The sequence below is a fragment of the Rhinatrema bivittatum genome, chromosome 2 (assembly GCF_901001135.1).
Source record: "Rhinatrema bivittatum chromosome 2, aRhiBiv1.1, whole genome shotgun sequence".
Taxonomy (NCBI): Eukaryota; Metazoa; Chordata; class Amphibia; order Gymnophiona; family Rhinatrematidae; genus Rhinatrema; species Rhinatrema bivittatum.
This window is the reverse complement of record NC_042616.1, coordinates 310,568,096-310,588,901: the sequence shown is the minus strand read 5'-3', so window position 1 is coordinate 310,588,901 and position 20,806 is coordinate 310,568,096. Positions and strand designations below refer to the sequence as shown.

General features: G+C 45.5%; 1 protein-coding gene across 1 annotated transcript in view; it reads left to right on the top strand.

The window, feature by feature from the left end:
* Positions 1–374: 374 nt before the first annotated feature.
* The window catches only part of PKD1L1 (polycystin 1 like 1, transient receptor potential channel interacting), a 446,216-nt gene continuing 425,784 nt past the window's right edge, over positions 375–20,806 (top strand). The window contains exon 1 of the mRNA XM_029587088.1: positions 375–496. Coding sequence (XP_029442948.1) covers positions 439–496 — 58 coding nt within the window. The 5' untranslated portion in view covers positions 375–438. The remainder of the gene's footprint in view (positions 497–20,806) is intronic.

The following is a 20,806-nucleotide window of genomic DNA, read 5'->3' as shown; positions in this document are numbered from 1 at the left end:
GGGGGGGATGGTGTGAGTTTTTAAAGTTTGTATCACTAAAGGGAGTTGGATATTTTTTGAGTGGGCCCAGAACAGAGAATGAATGGGGGGGAGCACAGTAATTGTTTGCTCAGGGCAGCAAAAAAGTTAGCACTGGCCTTAGGTGTAGTCTTAAACGTTTCCACCTTCCTCATTTGAAAGGTTTCATATGAATCGTAGCAGTAGAATACCACCAGTTTGAGGTTTGCAGAAGCCTCACCTCCATACCAAATACACTGCTCTCATCTCTGTCCCCCTCCCCCCCCCAGCACCACCTTTCCCTTTACACCTGTAGACCAAGTGGGCAGGGCAGAGCTGTGAGGGTGGGCATTAGGCCCGCCCCTGGCCGGGGGCAGCAGGGAGATGCTTCTGTGAGTGAGGAGCCGGGGAAGTTCCAGCAGCCTGCTCTGTCCTTCAGCTATGCGGCACCTGCTGAGCCTGTGCGCTGCGCTCTGCCTCTGCCCCGCTCCCAGGGAAGGTAGGACCGACTGCCCTCACCTCTGAGGAAGAGAGCTCGGCATTGATAGGAACTTTAGGGTCTCGGATTGCACTTTTTTTTCTCTCTCTCTCTTTTTGGCACATTGTGATTCTTTTGAGCGGCTATTATGCTTTAGGAAGTCAGTCGCTTTTGGAAAATAAAGACGTCTTGCAAGTGTCTCGCTCGGTTGGCTGCAGAGAATGTGTTCTGATCCTGTTTGAAACTGTGTGAGTGAATATAAATGCGTTTGTAGCTGAGACTGGGCGGACCGCGTGGGTGCTGGCATCTTGCAGGTTTCCCTTTCCCAATGCCGGTGCTACTCAGCGGATGGGTGCCCGGGCTTTGCATATACTGATTTCCCATCCTGTGCTGTGTCCCAACCTTTTGTTATTGCCCTGCAGGAGGACTCCGTAAGGATGTGGGAAATCTCGGGGAGGCGATAATTCAAGCCCCTCCCCCACCCCCTTCCTGTTGTCATCGCCTCCTAGGGCTGTGGGGAAGGAAAGATTCGAGGACTGAATAGAAGCGGCAGGAAGCCTGTGTTTACAGGTCTCACTGGGGCTTCCTGTGCCTGCCTGGTGCCCGGCAGGACATTAATTGTACAAAGTGGGAGAAGAAAACCTTATTCAGGTCCATAAGGGGGGAAATGCTAGTGCTTCAGGTTTCTGAATTACCTGGAATTAACATTCCTCTGGCACTGTTCCCGGACAGAAAGAGGGGGCAGTGAGGATGCAAGTGGTGTCTATGCGTTAAAACCAATGCATGCTCAGCTTGAGTTAGGGGATTTATCAGGGCCACGTTTACTTATGGGCGAAAGGGGCAGCTGCCCCAGCCAGGGCCGCCATCAGGGCAGTATTCTTGGGCCTGCAGTATGGGGCCCCAGGATCTACTACCACATATGGGGGCCCGCAGCCGCCAGGCGGCAGGTGCGCTTGGGGGATGTATTAGTTCATGGCAAAGAGGCCCACTGAGGCTCTCTCCAACAGTCTGTCGCCCAGGGGCCTACTGAAACCTGGAGCCGGCCCTGGGTGCGGGCCCCCAACACGCTTTATTGGATAGAACCCACTGGATTTCTCAGATACTGTGCATTTATCTAAGTGATTTGAGTTTGTTGACTTGTTTTTATTTTTTTACACCTATGGTGGAGTTTACACATAGGTATAAACATTGTTGCATATACTTTATCCACTGAATGCTTGTGGCCCAGACATTTTGGCTGTATGGGGCCTCAAAATTCCTGATGGCGGCCCTGGCCCCAGCCCTGCTCAGCGGGGTCCCATTGAAGGAGCACACAGGGCTCTGCTCCGATGACTCTCGGGTAAGAGAGAGCAGCCCTCAGGCAGCTGTAGGGAACAGGAAGGGAGGGATGAGCCTGGAGTGGACAGCAGAGCAAAGAAGAATTCAGGTTTTTTTTATCTGCATAGCTGTGTGTCTAATTTCTTGTCATTTGTTAATTGGTGAGGGTCTCTGTTCTGCCTGGAGGAGTCCCCTAGTGGTTAAAGCAGTAGGTAGGGAACCAGAAGAAACCTTGAGCGAATCACTTTGCCCTTGATTGTTTCAGGTACAACACCTAGGGGCCAATAAAATAAAACCATCCATGCTGCTTTTTCTAGCATGAATTTTCTTTTACTCGCACATTCAAAAAAAAAAAAAAGTATTAACGCTAGATGCAGTAAGCTAATGGCATGCAACTGGCCTGTGAGTTAACAAAAAACCACTAAATGGAAACCCATGTTAAGAACGTGAGTGAAGAAAAAAAACCCAAACCTGTGCCCAGAAATGGAGTAGTGCAGAAAAGTGCAATATTGCTGGAGACTACAACATATGTTTGGAAAGTGTGCGATTGTGCCCAAGGTAGAGAAGGGCAGCACCAGAGTGCAGGGGGGCTGCCTGCCCTAGAGAGCTCCCCATTTGGTTTACTTGCCATTTCTTGCCAACATGTCCCCCACATGTGAGGTGGGTGCCACATAGCTCAGTTCTGGGCACAGTCTTGCACAGGAGACCATTCTGGTAAGGCACTGCAAGAAACATTGAAGTATGATCTCTCTGGGGCAGGTACCTGCAGCACTGCAGCATACAGTTTGGCACTGCACACCCTAGCTCTGGGCACAGAGTTCTTACTGTTTAGATGCCTGGCCCAGAGAGTTCAGCCTTTGATTTTACAAGTTCCTGCAGATAGAGGCTCCACAGTATTTAACAGAGCGTCTGGAGGGGTATATGCCCACCTCTCCTTATCCCATGGTCCCTGCCACCAGAAATAAACAATTGCTCAGAGGACCTACCTACAGAGAATGTCGCTTGCAGAAAATCTGTAGACAAGACGTTTTCGATCACAAGTCCCATGTTCTGAATGAACTCCCACTAGAGATTAAGATGGAGGGTGATATTAAAACTTAGACCATAAGAGCATAAGGCTTGCCATGCTGGGTCAGACCAAGGGCCCATCAAGCCCAGTGTCTTGTTTCCAACATTGAGCCAGCCAGGTCACAAGTACCTGGCAGGATCCCAAGGGGTAGACAGATTCCAAGCTGCTTATCCCCAGAATAAGCAGTGGATTTCTGCAAAAGATTATTCACCACATTTATTTGTTCCAGAGGGAGTGGTAATTTGCCTTTAGCAATCCCTGAGTGGGAACTGAACGCTGGTTTAGTGCCTATTGCTCTTGCCACTAGGCTACTACTCCACTCTAACAGCTTCTATTAACAAGTTGAAAACAGGTATTTGGATGTTCATTATAGACAGTAGTGGTCCTGGGTGAGCAAAGAACATTTTAGTCCCATTTGTTAATGTTTTGTGATAGGTGTGATTTTATGAATGTATTAAGAATTGTAACCAGCCTAGAAGAAAATGTGTTGCATAGGCGGGCTGTAAATATTTCAAATAAATAAATAAATAGTTGCCATGCCTTGCCAAAATAGCCTTGTAAACCGTGACCAGCTGGAAGAGGAGCAATGTAAGGGCGAGACCAAGACAGAAGGGGTAAGAAGACCAGGAGAGAAGGAGAGGAGCAGCCGTGAGGATTGGAGAGCTGAGGAACAGATGGGGGCTTGAAACCTTGGAGTCTCAGTCCCAGAAAAACTGGGAATCTATCTGCAAGCATAGAATTAAAACTTTACATTGTTATAGTCACAGAACAAAATTCGCATTGGGGGTCCCAGTATCTAACATTGACAGGGCTTAATGGCAATTTCAGTCCCATAGGTGGTTGTGTTTTCATGTGGCAAGAGGAGTGCAGGTCCAAAGATTTATGCAAAACCCACCATACCCGTGAGTTAACATTTATTCCATGTTTGACCCAGGAGTTCAATTTCCCATGTTAAGAAAATGCAGGCTAAGGAGACAGAGTTTTAATCTGGACTGTTGAGAAATAGCTAATACCTTCATTAACATGAGCTTTGCATGTTTCCATGCTAGACTTAGCACAGATTTTAACTCACATTTTAGCATGGATTATTTATCTGTACTAAAACTGCAGTGTTATCTTTTCAGAGGAGGAGCTGCCTCTGTTTGAGAACTGGGAATTAGTGTTTTGTTATGGCAGATTTGCTATATAGGTTAGGAGTGACTTTTTTAGCAGGGTTTTGTGTTATTTATTTATTTATATTTATTTTTAATTTTTATAGACCGAAGTTCTTGTAGGAACTACAAATCAATCCGGTTTACATACAACTTTTAAATGCCCAAAAAGAGTAGTGGGCTTTACATAGAACAGTTGAACAATAAAACAGGTAACAATAGAACTAACAATAATGATGGAACAAATAGAATAGATAACCAATTAAACATAGTAATATAGTAATAAATATTATATAGAAAATAAATATAAAAGAGATAGAGTAAATGGAGTGTGAGTACAGTATAAATACAAAAGATGAAAGAGCTCAAAAATTAAGGTACAGTTGAAAAAAAAATCGTAATAGGAAAAACAGTGAGATAACCCATGATTTGGGTTAAAAGACTTGATTAGGTAGCATTAGATGTCTGGGAAGGCTTGACGGAAAAGCCATGTTTTTAGCTTTTTTTTGAACTCCTGATGACTTGGTTCTAGTCTTAGATCTGGGGGGAGCGCATTCCATTGGTGGGGGCCTCCTGAAGATAGTGCTCTTTTGCTCAGTAATGATTTTACCTGTGGGGCTTGCAATGTGCCTTTGTATGCGCTTCTAATTGGTCTGGATGAAGTATGAGGTTGGAGTTGGGTGCTTAACATGATCGGAGCAAGATTGTATGTTGCTTTGTGAATAATTGTGAGCACTTTATAGAGGATCCTGTGGTTAATAGGAAGCCAATGTAGGTTACGAAGGATTGGAGTGATGTGATCTCTTTTATTAGAGTTTGTAAGTATTCTGGCAGCGGCGTTTTGAACCATTTGTAAGGGTTTGATGGTATTTGAGGGTAGACCGAGAAGGAGGGAGTTGCAATAATCGAGCTTAGATAGTATGATGGATTGAAGTACTAGCCGGAAGTCAGAGAAGTGAAGGAGGGGTTTTAGCTTTCTGAGGACTTGCAGTTTGTAAAAGCAGTCCTTTGCGGTATTGTTTACAAACTTTTTTAGGTTTAGATTGTTGTCTAGCCAGGCTCCAAGATCCCTGACGTCTGGTGAGAACTTGCTAATTGAGTTTGGTTGAGAGGAGCTTGAAGAGATGGTGAGGGGATCTTGGGAGATAATGAGCATTTCGGTTTTGTTGGCATTCAATACTAAATTGAGGCTTGAGAGTAAGTCTTTAATTGGCTGTAGACAGTCATTCCAGTAGCTGATCGTTTTTTGAAGGGATTCTGAAATCGGGATAAGGATTTGGATGTCATCTGCATAGAGGTAATGGATAAGCTTGAGGTTTGAGAGCAGGTGGCAAAGAGGGAGGAGATAGATATTGAAGAGGGTGGGTGAGAGTGAAGATCCTTGAGGGACTCCTTGATCTGAAAGAACTGGAAGCGATTCCTTGTTGTTTATCCTGACTTTATAGAATCTGTTGCTTAGGAAGGACTGAAACCAGCTGAGAGCTGAGCCTTTGATACCTATGTTGGCTAGTTGGTCTATAAGTATGGTGTGTTTTACCGTATCAAAGGCAGCGGATAGATCTAGAAGAATAAGGAGGTAGGATTGTTTTTTCTCTAGGTTGACGAGGATTGTGTCCGTAAGTGATAGTAAGAGAGATTCGGTGTTTAAGAGTTTTCGGAATCCGTATTGTGCCGGGGACAGAATGTTATGATTGTCCGGTAATGGAAGAAGCCTGCATCAATGATACTGAGACGACAACAGAATCTGAACTTTAGTCTGTGGTGAATTGTAGGGGGAAACATCCTGATTTAGCCCAGACAGCCATTTCAGAGATTACTTTCAACCAATGCAGAATGGATTTCATCTAATTTATAAATATGTGTACTTCTTGATTTTTTTTTTTTTTTGTAATCTACATCAAAATTAACAGATGATACATTCATCACACACTAACTTGATTTCTGAAACATATTTGTATTACATATGTGTTTATATATATATATATATATATATATATATATATATATATACATATACACACATATGTACAAAACAAAGTTTTATATTTAAAAGTGTGTTTTTACAGGATTGTTCTGGGAGGGGAGATGGTGGGGACACATAATGATTGCTGAGTTTAATTATCAGAATCTGAGGGGGCCTGAAAGCTATTTCAAGGAGGGGGAAAGAGGTTCACTTAAGGTGCCAAATACCCTTGTTCCAGCCCTGCCTGTAGTACAAGGGCCTTTATCACCACACTCACCATGCATGGGGGTCGAAAAGTGGAAGCCACCATACACTGCACTTGCATGGGCCCTGTATGTGCTTCAGGAAGGTAGAGCTGTGCTTGTGTGAGCCAGCATGGCCCAGAAGGAGAAGGCAACATGCAGCTGACCTCCCTTCAGCTGTTAGGAGGAAAGCTGCAGGGTTGGGCCAGCGGCATCAGACTAATGGGGTGGGAGGGGAGAGAAAAATAGATCGGCGCTGGGGTTGGGGGGGGAAAAGTGATAACTCCCCTTCCTTCTGTCATTGTCTCCTTTAGTTGTGGGGGAAGGAACGAGTAAGGACTGAATGGAGGAGGGAAGGACTGGGCATTGTTTTTTGCAAAGTGGAAGATGAATTCATTCTGGGTGCTTGGGGTGGGACGTGCTAGTGCTCCAGGTTTCCCTGTTTAAGCGTTCCTCGGGCAGTTTTCCCAGCTAAGAGTCGGAGCTATGGGTATCTTTGAAGTTGTAGGAAGGGAGGATAAGAAGGGTTGCATGGAGCAGTGCAAGCTGTAATCAGTGTATGCTCATCTTCACGCAGGAGATTTGGTTTGTGATAAAGCATTGTTTCTAGCTCTAGCTGAATACCTCAGGGGCTGTGTAAATTGTATGCACCTTTTCCGTATAGTTCTGTAGGAGCTGGTAGATGGGGGTCACACTCCTCTAATGTTCTCTCATGGCTACAATCCTGATCATCCGGAGTTTAGTTGAATTTTTCCCAGAGATTAGCGGCCCCCCCCCCCCCCCCCCAGCTGCGCTTTTTAAAACTAGGAAACGATGATGCTTGCCTGTGCCGATGAGTATCTTTCTGTGAGAAATGTTTCTAAATCTCAGAGGTGGGTGAATTAAGTTCTGGGTTACAAGCTCACCGCCCCTGCTCTTGAAGACCTGACTCTGTGTTCTTTGGAGCACAGGGAGGTTCAGAGACTTTATATCAGGTCACATATTGAGTGCCGGGGAATAAAAAAACAAACAAACAAACAATCAACTCTCTTGGTCAGGGGTAGCTCAAGGGAATCTGCTGCCTAAGGCAAAGGATGACATGGCACCCCCCCCTACCCCCCCACCATGGCTCGGTGCAGATGAAATCACCGAGGGATAGGGCAGGGGAAATGCAATGGAGGGTGAAGTGACTTGCCCAAGGTCACAAGGAATGGCAATAGGATTAAACCCTGGCTTCCCTTGTTTGCAGCCCACTGCTCTAACGCTCAGTTTTTGGGCCTGCTATTTTTCTATTCTCAGTCTTCAGCATCCGCACTAGGGGGCGCCAGAGAAATGTTTAATGGGGCGGGGGTGGCCATTAGCCACCCCACCTCCTGGGTCTAGGAATAGGACTCCTCCATTCCTTACTGCCTGCCTTCCACCCTTCTCCAGGATCTGCCCCCTGGGGGTGTGAGAGATTGGTGAATGGTGGGAGTCTGTGTGTGTGACACACTCTCTCTTAGGGCTGATACAAGGGTATTAGATGCCCTAGAAAAATCTTAAAGCCTTTCATTCCCCCTTCCCTCCCCTCCCCACATAATTAAAATGTATGTATTCTTTTCCATTTTAAAATGTATTAACTTCCCCAACCTAAAATGGCAGATTGCATATGGAAAATAGACATTCAAAGTACAATCTTCTGAAGTAAAAATATCACTTACAACAATATATATATTATATAGGCATACACTGCAAAAAAACACACTTTCAATAATAATAGTTTAATAGTAAACTCCTTTCTCATAGTAATCAAGGCGGTTTACTGGATCCCATATGTTATTAGGCCTATGGTAAAGGCCTAATAACATATGGACTTGGCCCACAGAAAGCCAGGAATAAACTGAACTACAATTCCAATATAGTAAGCCTTCCATATCATAATTGCCAGCACTCAACCTATGAAAAAGCCATACTGCAAATATATCAGGCCCTAAACACCAATACCCCTCCTATTAGGAAAACAGATTAAAGCCAGGTTGTTATAAATCCCTACACAGAAACTACATGTAGCAGAATACCTAAAGCCTCAGTTACACAAGCAGAACACAGATACATTTTCACCAAATACAAAATAAAGAGATCATAAAATATAAATTGAAACGTGCAGACAAAAACTGAACTGGAAATCACAAGAAGCCAAACTGTGTAAACAATGCAAACACAATCAAGAAATATAAAACATTAAACATACCAATAAAAAGAATGTCAAATCTGCTGATAAATTCAGTCAATTAAAAACATGTATAAACATGTTTAAAATATTACCAAAACTAATAAAATATTTCAAAGCAGCAGATATATCACATCCACTAATTAAAACTAACGAGGATTTATTTATTTATTTAAAATCTTTTTTATACCGTCGCTAAGTTATACACCATCGCAACGGTTTACATGTAGGCACATATTTAATGTAGGTAAAAGTGTACTATAGTACATTCTAACAGGTGCCGTCAAAGGTTCGGTTACAATTTATCATTAGACAAAATAATTTTTAGAGAAGTGGGTCATGACCGAGTGTACTGAAAGTACTTTTACGGGTACATTTATCATACATAGTGTTATTAATATGCTAGTTGTGATGTGGGGTTCATAGACTACTCTACTGTATCGTCCTAAGTACTGTGTGTTGGTGCTTATCTGCTTATTCCTGAATAATTTCTATTCTCCCGTCTCCTTGTAAAATGCCTGTTTAAAAAGCCATGTTTTTAAACTTTTCTTAAATGCCTTGAGATCACTTTGTAATCTGATCTCTGGAGGCATTGTGTTCCAAATTGTGGGTCCTGCTAATGATAAGGCCCTTTCCCTCACTTGGGTTAGTCTTGCTGTTTTAACTGAAGGGATGGTTAGGAGTGCTTTATTTGCCGATCGAAGATTTCTGTGTGGGACGTGTACCCGTAATGCTGTGGATAAAAAAAAAAATCTCCCACTCTCCATACCTGGGAATTTTCGATTTCCAGTCCTTCTGAGATTGTTGTAGATTGGAGGCGGGTGCACAAACTTTATCCTCTCTCACAAACACATATATATACAGGTATTCTCACACACGCACACATTTGCGCAGGCACTCTCCCTCAGACACACACATATATACACACAAAAACCCTCTCATATATACGCATACGCACACACACACACACACACACACCCTCTCATCCACACCCAAATACATCCACACCCACACACTACCCTCTCATGCATACACACCCACACCCACAAACCCCACCACCTTCTCATAACACACATCCCACCCCACCATCCTCTCATTCACATACACACATCTCACCACCCTCTCACACACCCACATCCATACCCCACCACCCTCTCATGCACACACACAGACACCCCACCACCTTCTCTCACACATACACACACACCAACACCCTCTCTTACACACACACACACACACACACACACACACACACACACACACACACACCATTACTACCCTCTCACCTTGGAGAGCATGGCATGCAATGCTGCCCCGGTCCATGCATCTTTCACCTGGTGAAAGGAGCTTTTCTCCTGGCCACTGGCGTAGCCAGAACTGATTTTTTGGGCAGGCACAAGGTTAACATGGGTGGGTTGTAGGCATGCAGGTCTGAGACTTACTAGTTGTTTTCTTATTGATAAATAATGCCATATACTGTACCCTACAATGGCTTTCTAAACCATTATGCATCATGCATGAAACTTTAAAAAATATTTTACCTCAATTATTTCAAGCACTTACCAGCATTAAAAATTCCTTATTAAGCTGTATTAATTTATGTTATATTTATTGCAGTTTATAAATGCACAAGAATATCTGTTGCGTCCATCAATCTTCAACGGCTTCACCCCGCTTGTTGCACCCCTATCTCAGCTCCTCCCGCTTACCTGGGCAAGATGGCTACCGCAGCGTCGTCAAGCCGACCTCTCTGGCGTCCCCGGAACAGCTATGGTGCAGCCGTAAGCCATTGCTCCTCCCACGTACCTGCTAGGGTGCGCGCGAAACTCGAGGGCGTTCCCTCATCTGACGTCACGCCAGTCCGGGTATATCTACTTCTCAAGATTGCTAGCTTATTGAGTTGGCAAAGGCTCAAATAGACTTGTATGGACACGAACTGTTCCTGTCTGCGCTACTCTGCCGCTTCCCTGCTGCCTGCAGGAAGCTTTCCTTCTGCCCTTCGGGGTTTGCTACTAACTTGGGTACACGCTCCTCGGGGGCCCTCTGATCTATTTTCAGGTGCCATTCAGGGAACAGGTACTCGCTCCTCGAGGGCCTGCTCTCCCTGCCTCAGTGCTTGTACCTACGACAACTATCTGGTGGAATCGCATCCATAACAGCTAACACCGAGTGAGTACTCTAATATCTCATCTGTCTCATCCACAGTAACTCCTTGCTGCAGAACCTCCTGACGTCACCTAGGAGAGAAGGGCTCCCTCTGCCGAGGACCCTGAGACTACAACTCACCACTGCCACCTGGTGGCTATCTTCAAGCTGTATAATAAAAGAGTTCAACTCCGGTGTTTGATGTATAGAGTCTTGCCCAGTGCTGGGGCTCCTCCCCATGGGCATGGTCATCTCCACAGCACCCAAGGATCCACTAAAACACTCGTAATAACAACCTATTGCCAACTGTATGGATCTGGCTCAGCTCATGGCGTTGCAGGCCATTCCAAGCCTGGCCCAGCGGATCGCCGAACAGCAGACTGCGCTGGAGGAACTGACCGCTGCATTTAATTTTCTACACCAACATATGAACTCGCCTTCCATCTCAGGTAGAGGCTAAACCGTCAGAGGTTATGGTCAAGACGACTGTACCTCTAGCAGCTCCTACCCGCTTCTCGGGAGAAGTATGGAGATGCAGAGACTTCATTAACCAGTGCTGCATGCACTTTGCATTACAACCTAGACATTTCCCCACAGCAGACTACGTATATCCTATCATACCTAGATGGACGAGCACTGTCTTGGGCATCTTCGCTGTGGGAACGCGAGGACCCGATCCTTCACAACATTGAATGAGTCCTTGAACTGTTTAAATCAGTTTTTGACGACCCTGCCCAATATTCTGTTGCAGGATCTTCCTTGGTTCACCTAAAGCAAGGGAACAAGACCCTAGCTGACTTCGCTACTGAGTTCAAGACACTGGCGTCTGAATTATCCTGGGACCCAAAATGCCTGAAGACGCTGTTCTTCGTAGGACTGAACACTCGCCTGAAGGATGAACTCTCAGCCAGAGAGATGCCTGAAACCTTGGCTGGTGAAACTGGCAACCAGAATCGATTGCCGGCTTTGAGATAAAGTTCAAGAAACCAAGACTTCCAGGAGACCCTTTCTGAGTGAAGTCCAAGTCAAGATTGCATCCAGGGCTGCCCCTACATTCCCAGCAGCCGGCGAAGAGGAACCAATGCAATTAGGCCGCAGCCACCTGACGTCAAAGGAGAGAAGAACGTGTAAGAAATTATTTATTTATTTATTTATTTTGGATTCTTATATACCGACATTCTTGTATAATATACAAATCATATCGGTTTACAATATAACAGAACAATCGTGGCAAATTAGGACTGTGTATGTACTGTGGGCAAGCTGGCCATGCTGTCCAAAATTGCCCTTTATGTCCGGGAAACAGACAGACCTAAGTCCTGCGGGAGGACTCTTCTTAGGTCTCACCACTCCTTCTCCTCCGCTCTCTCTTCCTGTATCTCTCATCTGTGGTCCTCTACAGTACCAGACTCTTGCCCTAGTGGACTCAGGGGCAGGAGGCAACTTTATTGTTCAATGACTAGTGGAACATCTACGGATCCCCACTTCCACTTTGGCGCCTCCTCTATTTCTTTCATCCATCCATAGAGATCCCTTGTCGGGAGAAGTAACACTACGTACCGAACCAGTGTATCTATGTACTGGTGCTCTCCATATGGAGACCATCTTCTTCTTAATTTTAGAGAAGGCTATGCACTCCATAGTACTGGGATTACCGTGGCTACAACAGCATATGCTCCAATTTGATTGGGTCACTCTGGAACTGTCAAGTTGGGGTCCAGACTGCCATTTGATAAGGAATCAGTGCCTTTCCTAGGCTACATTGTCTCCAAAGAAGGTTTTCAAATGGATCCACAGAAGCTGGAGAGTATCAAGAAATGGGCACAACCTACCGGGTTAAAGACTCTCAGACACTTCCTCAAGAATTACTCCTCACTCACAGTACCGCTGACAGCTATGACACGAAAAGGTGCCAACGCAGCTAATTGGTCTCCCAAAGCGATTGCTGCATTCCAAAAGCTGAAGGATGCCTTCTCGATCAAGCCATGCCTTCGACATCCAGACCCCTCAAAACCTTTCATCGTAAAGGTCACCGCCTCAGACTTTGGTGTAGGGGCAGTACTAAGCCAGGCTGGCGATTCTAAGGTCCCACATCCATGCTCATTTTTCTCCCGTCGCTTTTCTCCTGCCGAGAGAAATTACGGAGTTGGAGACAAGGAACTTCTGGCTATAAAGATGGCATTCGAAGAATGGCGCCCTTGGCTTGAAGGAGCGCAACATTAAGTAACGGTCTTCACAGACCATAAGAACTTGGAGTATCTCCGCCATGCACAGCACCTGAACCATAGACAAGCAAGATGGTCGCTGTTTTTCAACAGATTCAACTTCGTGCTCAAGTATTGTCCAGGAGACAAGAATATCAGAGCTTATGCTCTTTCATGCTCCTTCCTCTTCAAGGACGTACCTGAAGAGCCGCAGCACATCATTGACTCCGAGAAGGTCATATTGGCAGCTGCCAGCTACCCATTCGGTGCCTGCAGGAAAGACAATCGTACCCAAGAACCTCAGGAAAAAGCTATTGGCTTCGGCCCATGGCTCCAAACTCTCAGGACACCCTGGGCAATGAAGGACGTTGTCTAAACTGCAAACCTTTTATTGGTGGCCCACCATGAAAGAGGACACGTTCGCCTACATCGCTTCCTGAGCAAACTGCACTAAACAGAAGACGCCGCCAGGATGTCCATGGGGTCTCCTCCAACCCTTGCCAGTCCCTGAAGAACCGTGGACACATATTGCCATTGACTTTGTGGTAGATTTACCATCATCAGGAGGGAGCAACACCATTTGGGTAACCATTGACAGGTTCTCGAAGATGGCACATTTTATGGCTCTCCCAGGCTTACCCACCATCATGGAGCTCACCCGATTGTTCATCACGCACATCTTCCGCCTGCATGGCTTGCCTAAGCACAGACTCCGATCGCGGAGTTCAGTTCACAGCTAACTTCTGGAAGGCATTATGCAAGATGCTCGATATAGCCCTCGACTTCACATCGGCATATCATCCTCAGTCCAGTGGCCAAACAGAAAGGATGAACAGGACACTGAAACAGTTCATTCATGCCTACGTGAACACCCGACAGAATGAATGGAGTGAACTGTTGCCATGGGCAGAATTTGCCATAAACTCTCATCCAGCAACATTCACTGGATCAACACCATTCGAAGTGGTCTACGGACGACTACCATTACCACCACTGCCACTTCCGTTATCAGTGTCGTCCCCAGCAGCTCAAACGACTGCTATAGATATCCATCAACTCTGGACTCAGACTAAAGAGATGCTTATGAAAGCAGGAATACGAGCCAAGAAAGGATATGATGCTCATCATTGCAAGGCTCCAGACTTCAAACCTGGTGATAAGGTCTGGCTTTCAACAAAACATTTAAGACTCAAACTTCCTTCAGCTCGATTCGCTCCTCGCTTTGTTGGACCATTTCCCATTCTCCGACAACTGGGCAACCTCACCTACAGTCTGAAGCTACCAGCTACTCTAAAGATCCACAATGCTTTCCACGTCTCACTATTGAAACCAGTGATACTCAGTGAATTTTCCAACAAGATACCCGATTCTACTCCAGTAGATGCAGAGGAAGACATCGAATACAAAGGTGACGCAGTTCTCGATGTAAGAAAATGAGGCAGAGTATGGGAATACTTCTGTCATGGGATGGTTATGGTCCAGAAGACAACTCTTGGACTCCAATGTCCAATATCTTGGATAAGAAGATGCTACAAGATTTCCATCATCTACATCCGCAAAAACCTAGACCTGGTAGGTCATTGCGTGGACGCCCTTTGAAGGGGGGTACTGTTGCGTCCATCGGTCTTCGACGGCTTTGCCCCGCTTGTTGCACCCCTATCTCAGCTCCTCCCACCATCATATTGCTGCTCCATGCCGCTAGCACTGCAGGTTTTCCTTCCGCCAAACTTTGCCGAAATGAAAGGTGAGGTGGCTGTGGCAGGAAGGTTTCAATTTTACCACCTCAGAATCTTGCCACCTGAAGCAGCTGCCTCACCCTGCCTAATTATAGAACCGCCCCTGCTCTTGGTGATTTCGGTTTACTAGCAAGTTCCATGTCATCAGGGACAGCTTGAGTTGCTTCTGGTTTATGAATTTCTAATCCTGTTTTTCTTAGAGTAAATGAAGCTACAAATCCTTAAATGCAACAGCATAAAATCAGGCCTGACCAAGCCCTGGCCTTGATGATTCGGAGCTATCTGCTGTCCCTGAATTATTGCACACAAGGACAGGGTGGGAAACCTCTGGCCCTTGAGGGCCACAAATGATGTTGGTTTTCAGGATATACCAAATCGATTATGCACGAGATAGATTTCCTCTCTGTCTCAGTTGTATGCAAATCTTTCTCATGCATATTCACTTGGGATATCCTGCAAACCTGACTGGTTTGCAGCCTTCAGGGACCTACCTGTGATTCTTCTCTGATCTTCCCTCATCAGACAGTGACTGCTCTGAAAGATTGTCCTGAGCATTGCATTCCAGCACCAGCGGGGTTTTGGATTTTCTCTTTTGGGGGGGATGGGGAGAGAGGGACTTCTTTTTTTTAAATGTTGTTTATGCTTTTGATCATTGGAATCACTTTGTAGTCAATGGAGTGCATGGATACCTTGGGTGGTTTTATTAAGTCTTGTACAAATATCGGTTAGAAAGCCACACCATTGATGAGTGGCTCAGGTGCATAGAAACTCACGGTGCACCTCTCCCCGAGCTTCTAGAAGCAGTGTTATAAATGACTTTGATCACATACACACTCCCTGACGGGTTCTGATCGATTCCTGTTGATTGTGATGGCACACAGGACATCATACAAACAACATGGGTCAGTCAGATGCTCACTTATATTGTAATATGCACCACTGTTTTAAACATTGGACTGGACTGTGTCCATACCATGGTACAAGGTACTGCCATGGTAAGTTTGCCATTGCCTTTTCAGAGGGCATCACCGGAGCTAAGGCTGGCCCTCAGCTATTCACTCACAGAAGGGGCTGGAGGTGATTTAGTGAAACAGGAACTTTACTATTCACACACCAGAGTTCAGCTCTACCAGCTTCTCCTAGTAATGCCTTGCTCCCTGTCTCCCAGCATCCCCTAGTAGTGGCACAGCTTACAACTGAATTCACTGACGTAGGGGGGCTGTAAAGAATCATCTTTAATAAAGCAACAACAATACAATTTTTCATTGATCCTGGGTTGTGAGTGATGGTCCTTGGCTGGGGGCCATACCATAGAGGTGGAGTTAAGAGAGAGAGACTGACTATAAGGCTCTTATATAAGTCAACTATTTATACTGCTATAGGAGGGTCATCTAGTACTTCTAGGTGAGGTTTTGGTGGTGGTCTAGGGTTTGGGGGCCAGTTTTACATGCACAGTTAGATGTACGAACAGCACAGTACACATCAGTAAAGATTTGATGTGATTTGGAATGAGGAAAGATACACAAAGGGTCCTAACGCCCATGATAATACCCTAATGCATTTTGATGAATGACCCTGTAAGTTTGTACCTGAGGCAATGGAAGGTGAAGTGACTTGAGCGACCCACAACAGACAAAGGGTTGTGGAGGTGTTTAAACAGAAAGGAGACACTTACATGGAGAAGCATTACAGTTTGTCAAAATTGTTCTCCTCCACAGGGCTGACCTAAGGCGGAGGGGTTAAGACCATGGTTCGCTGATGTGTACTCCTATGCCCCCACACTGACAGGAAATGATAATGATGGGGCAGGGATACTGTTATGGTGTGAGGCTTGGTGGGGCACTTGTTGTGATTCCCTACCCCTAAGGATGTCCTTGCTTCCCTAATGACCGTGGCTGACAAAGGAAAGAGAGAGAGAACAGACCATAAGAGAATCCCTGGCTCCCTAAACCTCAACGTAGGTACAGAGCTGAAAGTTTCCAGACAGAGACACAAAGCCAGTCGAAAGCTATTTATTGTACACAGGATGGATACAATACTGATCAAAAGGCAAGCGCTGGTGGTTCTGTTTGTGTGGCTGGCAGGACCTGTGCTGTTGGGGTTGTAGGGCTGCCTCTCTGAGATGGAGGAGAGAGAGAGTAGGAGAAAGGGAAGCCAGAGAGGAGAGCGAGTGGGAGAGAAAGGAAGTAATGTGCACGATGAAGACAGGAGGAAGGGAGGAGAGGTGAAGGGGGAGAGCAAGAGGGAGAGAATGAGGAGAAGAGAGAGGGAAAGGAATGGAGAATTTACTGGAGGGAAAGAGAAAAAGGAGAAATAAAACTAAAAATGAAAATAAATAGAAAGGAGCACAGAGCCACTCAGGAGATAAAAAAGAGGGTAAGAAAAATGGAGAAGCAGAGACCCCAAATACTGGAGAAGTTTTATGTTCTGAAAGCAATTGTTAGTTCACTAATCAATATAAAGAGTATTGTGATTCAGTTCAAAGTATTGGGGCTGGCATATGTGTCCTGCATAGAGAGAATTTATGTTTTGGAAAAAGCTGAATTTGATTGACTGATTTGGCTTTTTCCGGGGTCTTATTTCCCTTTCCAGTAGGACCTATCCCAGATGAGTTATACTGTGTCACTAAGATTTTTTTTGATACAAATACTGTAAAAAAGAACGCTTCTTATGTATCAAAGCATTTCATATTTTGAGACTAGGCTGGTGAAATGTTTCCTGCGGGAGAGATCCCCAGACCTCTTATAAACTGCTCGCTCATTGCACTTACTACCAGTACCAGGGGAAATAGTGTCCCAGATTCGTCTGCCAAAAACCTGATAATGTTGACAGTAGCGGGAGCGCTGGCATGATTCAGAAGAGCTAGCTAGCATGGGCTAGTCAGAGAGGGGAGATGCAAAGAGCATGCTCATGCACTGACCCTTCAGGAGCCTGAGGCTCCTGCACGGGCCACGTCCTGTGTGACTGGAAGCATCTGCCGGCAGGAAGGGGATTCTGAGGCAGGCTGCTTCGCTCTCCTAGTCCCCGTGGCTGAGCACATGCTCTGAAGGCAGCTTGATGGTTGGCAAGGTATCACTGTCAAGCCTGCCCCTCTGTGGGAAATCGGGCTCAACTGGATCCATGAGGTGAGGGAAAAGCAAAACAGCAGTAGGAGAAGGGATCAGGGATCAAGCTGGAGAGAGGGAGGACCGGTCATGGTTCTACCTGGGAGGGAAAACAAGGGATGGGGCAGGAGGGCGAGAGAAAGGACTGGGTTTGAGAACAAAGCTGGAGGGTTAAAAGGAGACTGGACAGTTACTGAACTGAGCCCCCTCCAATAAGTGAAGATCCCTCATAGTGTTCATGTTGCAATCAGCTGTGGGAGGTGTGGAAAAAGAAGCAGCCCTTTAGAAGTGCTAGCCAGTGCAGTTCTGCTGTCCGCCTCCCCATCTGGAAGCTGTTGTGTGCTTTGGGAGGTGACCCATGCTCTTGGATCGTCCTCTTGCCAGGGCTCCCATGTGGGAGCTGGCTGTGTGTCTTCTCCTCCAAGAGCCAGCCTCTCTGCTGCTGCTTCTCCTCCTGCTGCTGCTGCAAGTCCTGCACCAGAGCTGGCTCTGCTCCTCTTCCTGTCAGTGGCCCTGCATGGAGTTAGCTCTACTGCTGCGTCTCTGGCTTGCCTCTTGGCTTGTGTGTGTGTGTGTGTGACCACCACAGGGCCCAGTGTGGTTGCACCATTAGCATTGGCCTAAAGATTTGTCAGAAAAGTAAATAAGGTACAACACAAGGGCAGGGCAGTTTTTCCCAGGGGACAAGAGGTCTTAGAGTAGCAAACAAGAGGGACCGAGATTAAGGTTGTGATTGCACTGCTTGGTGCATCCAAAAGAAGAGGCAGGAGGAGGAAGAGGTGGCAGGGATGTGAAACTTTTATTTTTAAATTGGGAGCTTCAATAATTAACATCATGAAACTCTGAACTATAAATCTAATGTGAAAATAGCAGTAAATCCTACAGTGGGAATATGATAATTTTCTTGAACTAGGAAGATATCCTTGCTTCAGTAAGGGAGGTAAACTGCAGGGGCGGTGTACTTTAAAGCCAGGGGTTTGGACTCCTATCCTGCAAGCACGCCGAATTGCTGTGCTTGCCAGGATATCCACAATGAATATGCAAGAGGTAGATTTGCATACACTATAGACTCCATATATGCAAATCTGTTTCGTGCATCTTCATTATGGATACCTTGAAAATCAGATCGGTTTGACTTGCCTCCAGCATAGGGTTGACAGCCACCTGCCATTTCAAAACAGAGTGATAAATGCTTAGATAACTGAAGTGGAAGTTAGAGCAAAATCACAAAGGTCCCTTCTTCTTCATTTTAATGTATTATCAGAAATTAGTATTTAAGTTTCTTGAAAACACTTCCCGCCTGGTGCTGCTCAGAGCGATCCTCGGGACCCCTTTTAGGCAGACTGTTTTTCAGAGTATCCCTAATGACTACGTACGAGCCTCCAGCACAGGCAATTATCTCTTAAGATAGCCTGAAAAAACCTGACTGGCTAGCAATTTCACCCCACCGCGTACAGAGAGATGTAGATCTGATGTTTCCCTAAGATGGCAAATTTGTGCCAGTATGAAATGAAGCAGATCAGGGGGCACCACTGGGCTGATCCTTTTCTGCACCCCATGCAGGCTTCATATTGACACATTCAAACAGGCCGATACAATAAGAATCGCAGGAGAGCAGGCGCTCCATGTTGAGAGCCCACTCTTCTGACGCACACCCAGCACACTGCTCCTGGGCACGTGATTCTTTATTTAAATGAGGGATCGTGCTAATAAGAAGGCACTAGGGACAATAGTGCGTCCCTAGCGCCTCCTTATTAGCGAAGAGGTGGCTGTCAGTGGGTCCCGACAACCGACGCTCTATTTTACTGGCGTCAGTTTCCGATTCCGCTGACAGCCACGGGTTAGGAAAATGGATGCTGATAAAATTGAGCATCCGTTTTTCTAACAGGCTGACCGGCGGGCAGATTTTTAAAATTTTATTATTTTTAATTTTTGGTTCCTCAGACTTAATATCTCCAGGATATTAAGTCGGAGGGTGTACAGAAAAGCAGTATTTTCTGCTTTTCTGTACACTTTTCCGGGTTGCTCAGAATTTAACGCCTGCCCTTGGGGTTGGCCGAACATTTTGACGCGTTAAACCTCTTATAGTATAAGGGGTAATAGACGCATGTCGAAAATGTGTGGCCAATCGTGTGCTAAACGGTGCGCTCGGCCGAGCACACCGTACTGTATCAGCCTGAAAGTGAGAGCAGAGCAAGAACTGAGAGGGAGAGTTTCCCAAAGAGAGGGGGAGGGGGTACAGCTATAATGCACAGTGGTAGGCAGTGCTGGTCCTAGGGTACTGCAAACAGGTCTTGCTTTCAGGATATCCACAACGAATAGACATAAGGTGTATTTGCCTGTGCTGCCTCCAATGTGTGCCAATGTATTTCAGGAGTATTCATTATGGACATCCTGAAATCCAGGCTTGTTTGTGGTACGCCAGGACTGGCGTTGCCTACCCCTGGCATAACCGATTCAAAGAAGAGTAATAACAAAGCAAATAAAATGTTCCTTTGGGAGTAGAATTATGATTTTGCTGTCCACAGACAGCATCAGAGTGTAGGGGGAAGGGGGCCCCCCCTAAGAAACTGGAGGACAGGGGAGGAGGATCCAGTTTTTTAAGTGCCTAGGCACATGCCTATGTTGCAGGGGCCCAATATTCAGACTTACCCAGCTAATTTACAGGGGATATTCAGCAGCACGGCTTTGCTGCTGAATATCCCCTGTATTTGTTTTATTATTTATTTTATTTAAAAACATTTATCAGCAGCCTATATCAGTAACCTGTGCTAAGTGGGTTACAAAACAAATCAAATCCAAAAAATCATGAAACATTAAAACAAATCAAATTCTTAACAATACAGTGCATTAAAGTAACACCTAACCGTACACTCTCCTAATTACCAAAGGCTTCCGGAAAGAGAAATGCTTTAAGACTCACTTACAAAAGAGACTGAGATCATCAGTAAACCATAAAGATTCAGGAAGTGAGTTCCAGAACTCAGGGCCTCTGTTCGAAAATGCTCGTGTTCTAGCATCATTAAGGTGAGCTATTTTTAGCCCTGGGACTGACAATAGCACCTTAAATCCAGAGTAAAGATTTCAATTTGGGACCTAATTAGATAATAATCGCGACAAATAGATGGGATCATTCCACTATAGTGATTTGAACATTAATGCTAAGACATTAAATTTTATTCGTTGAATAACTGGAAGCCCTTGGCCTGGTG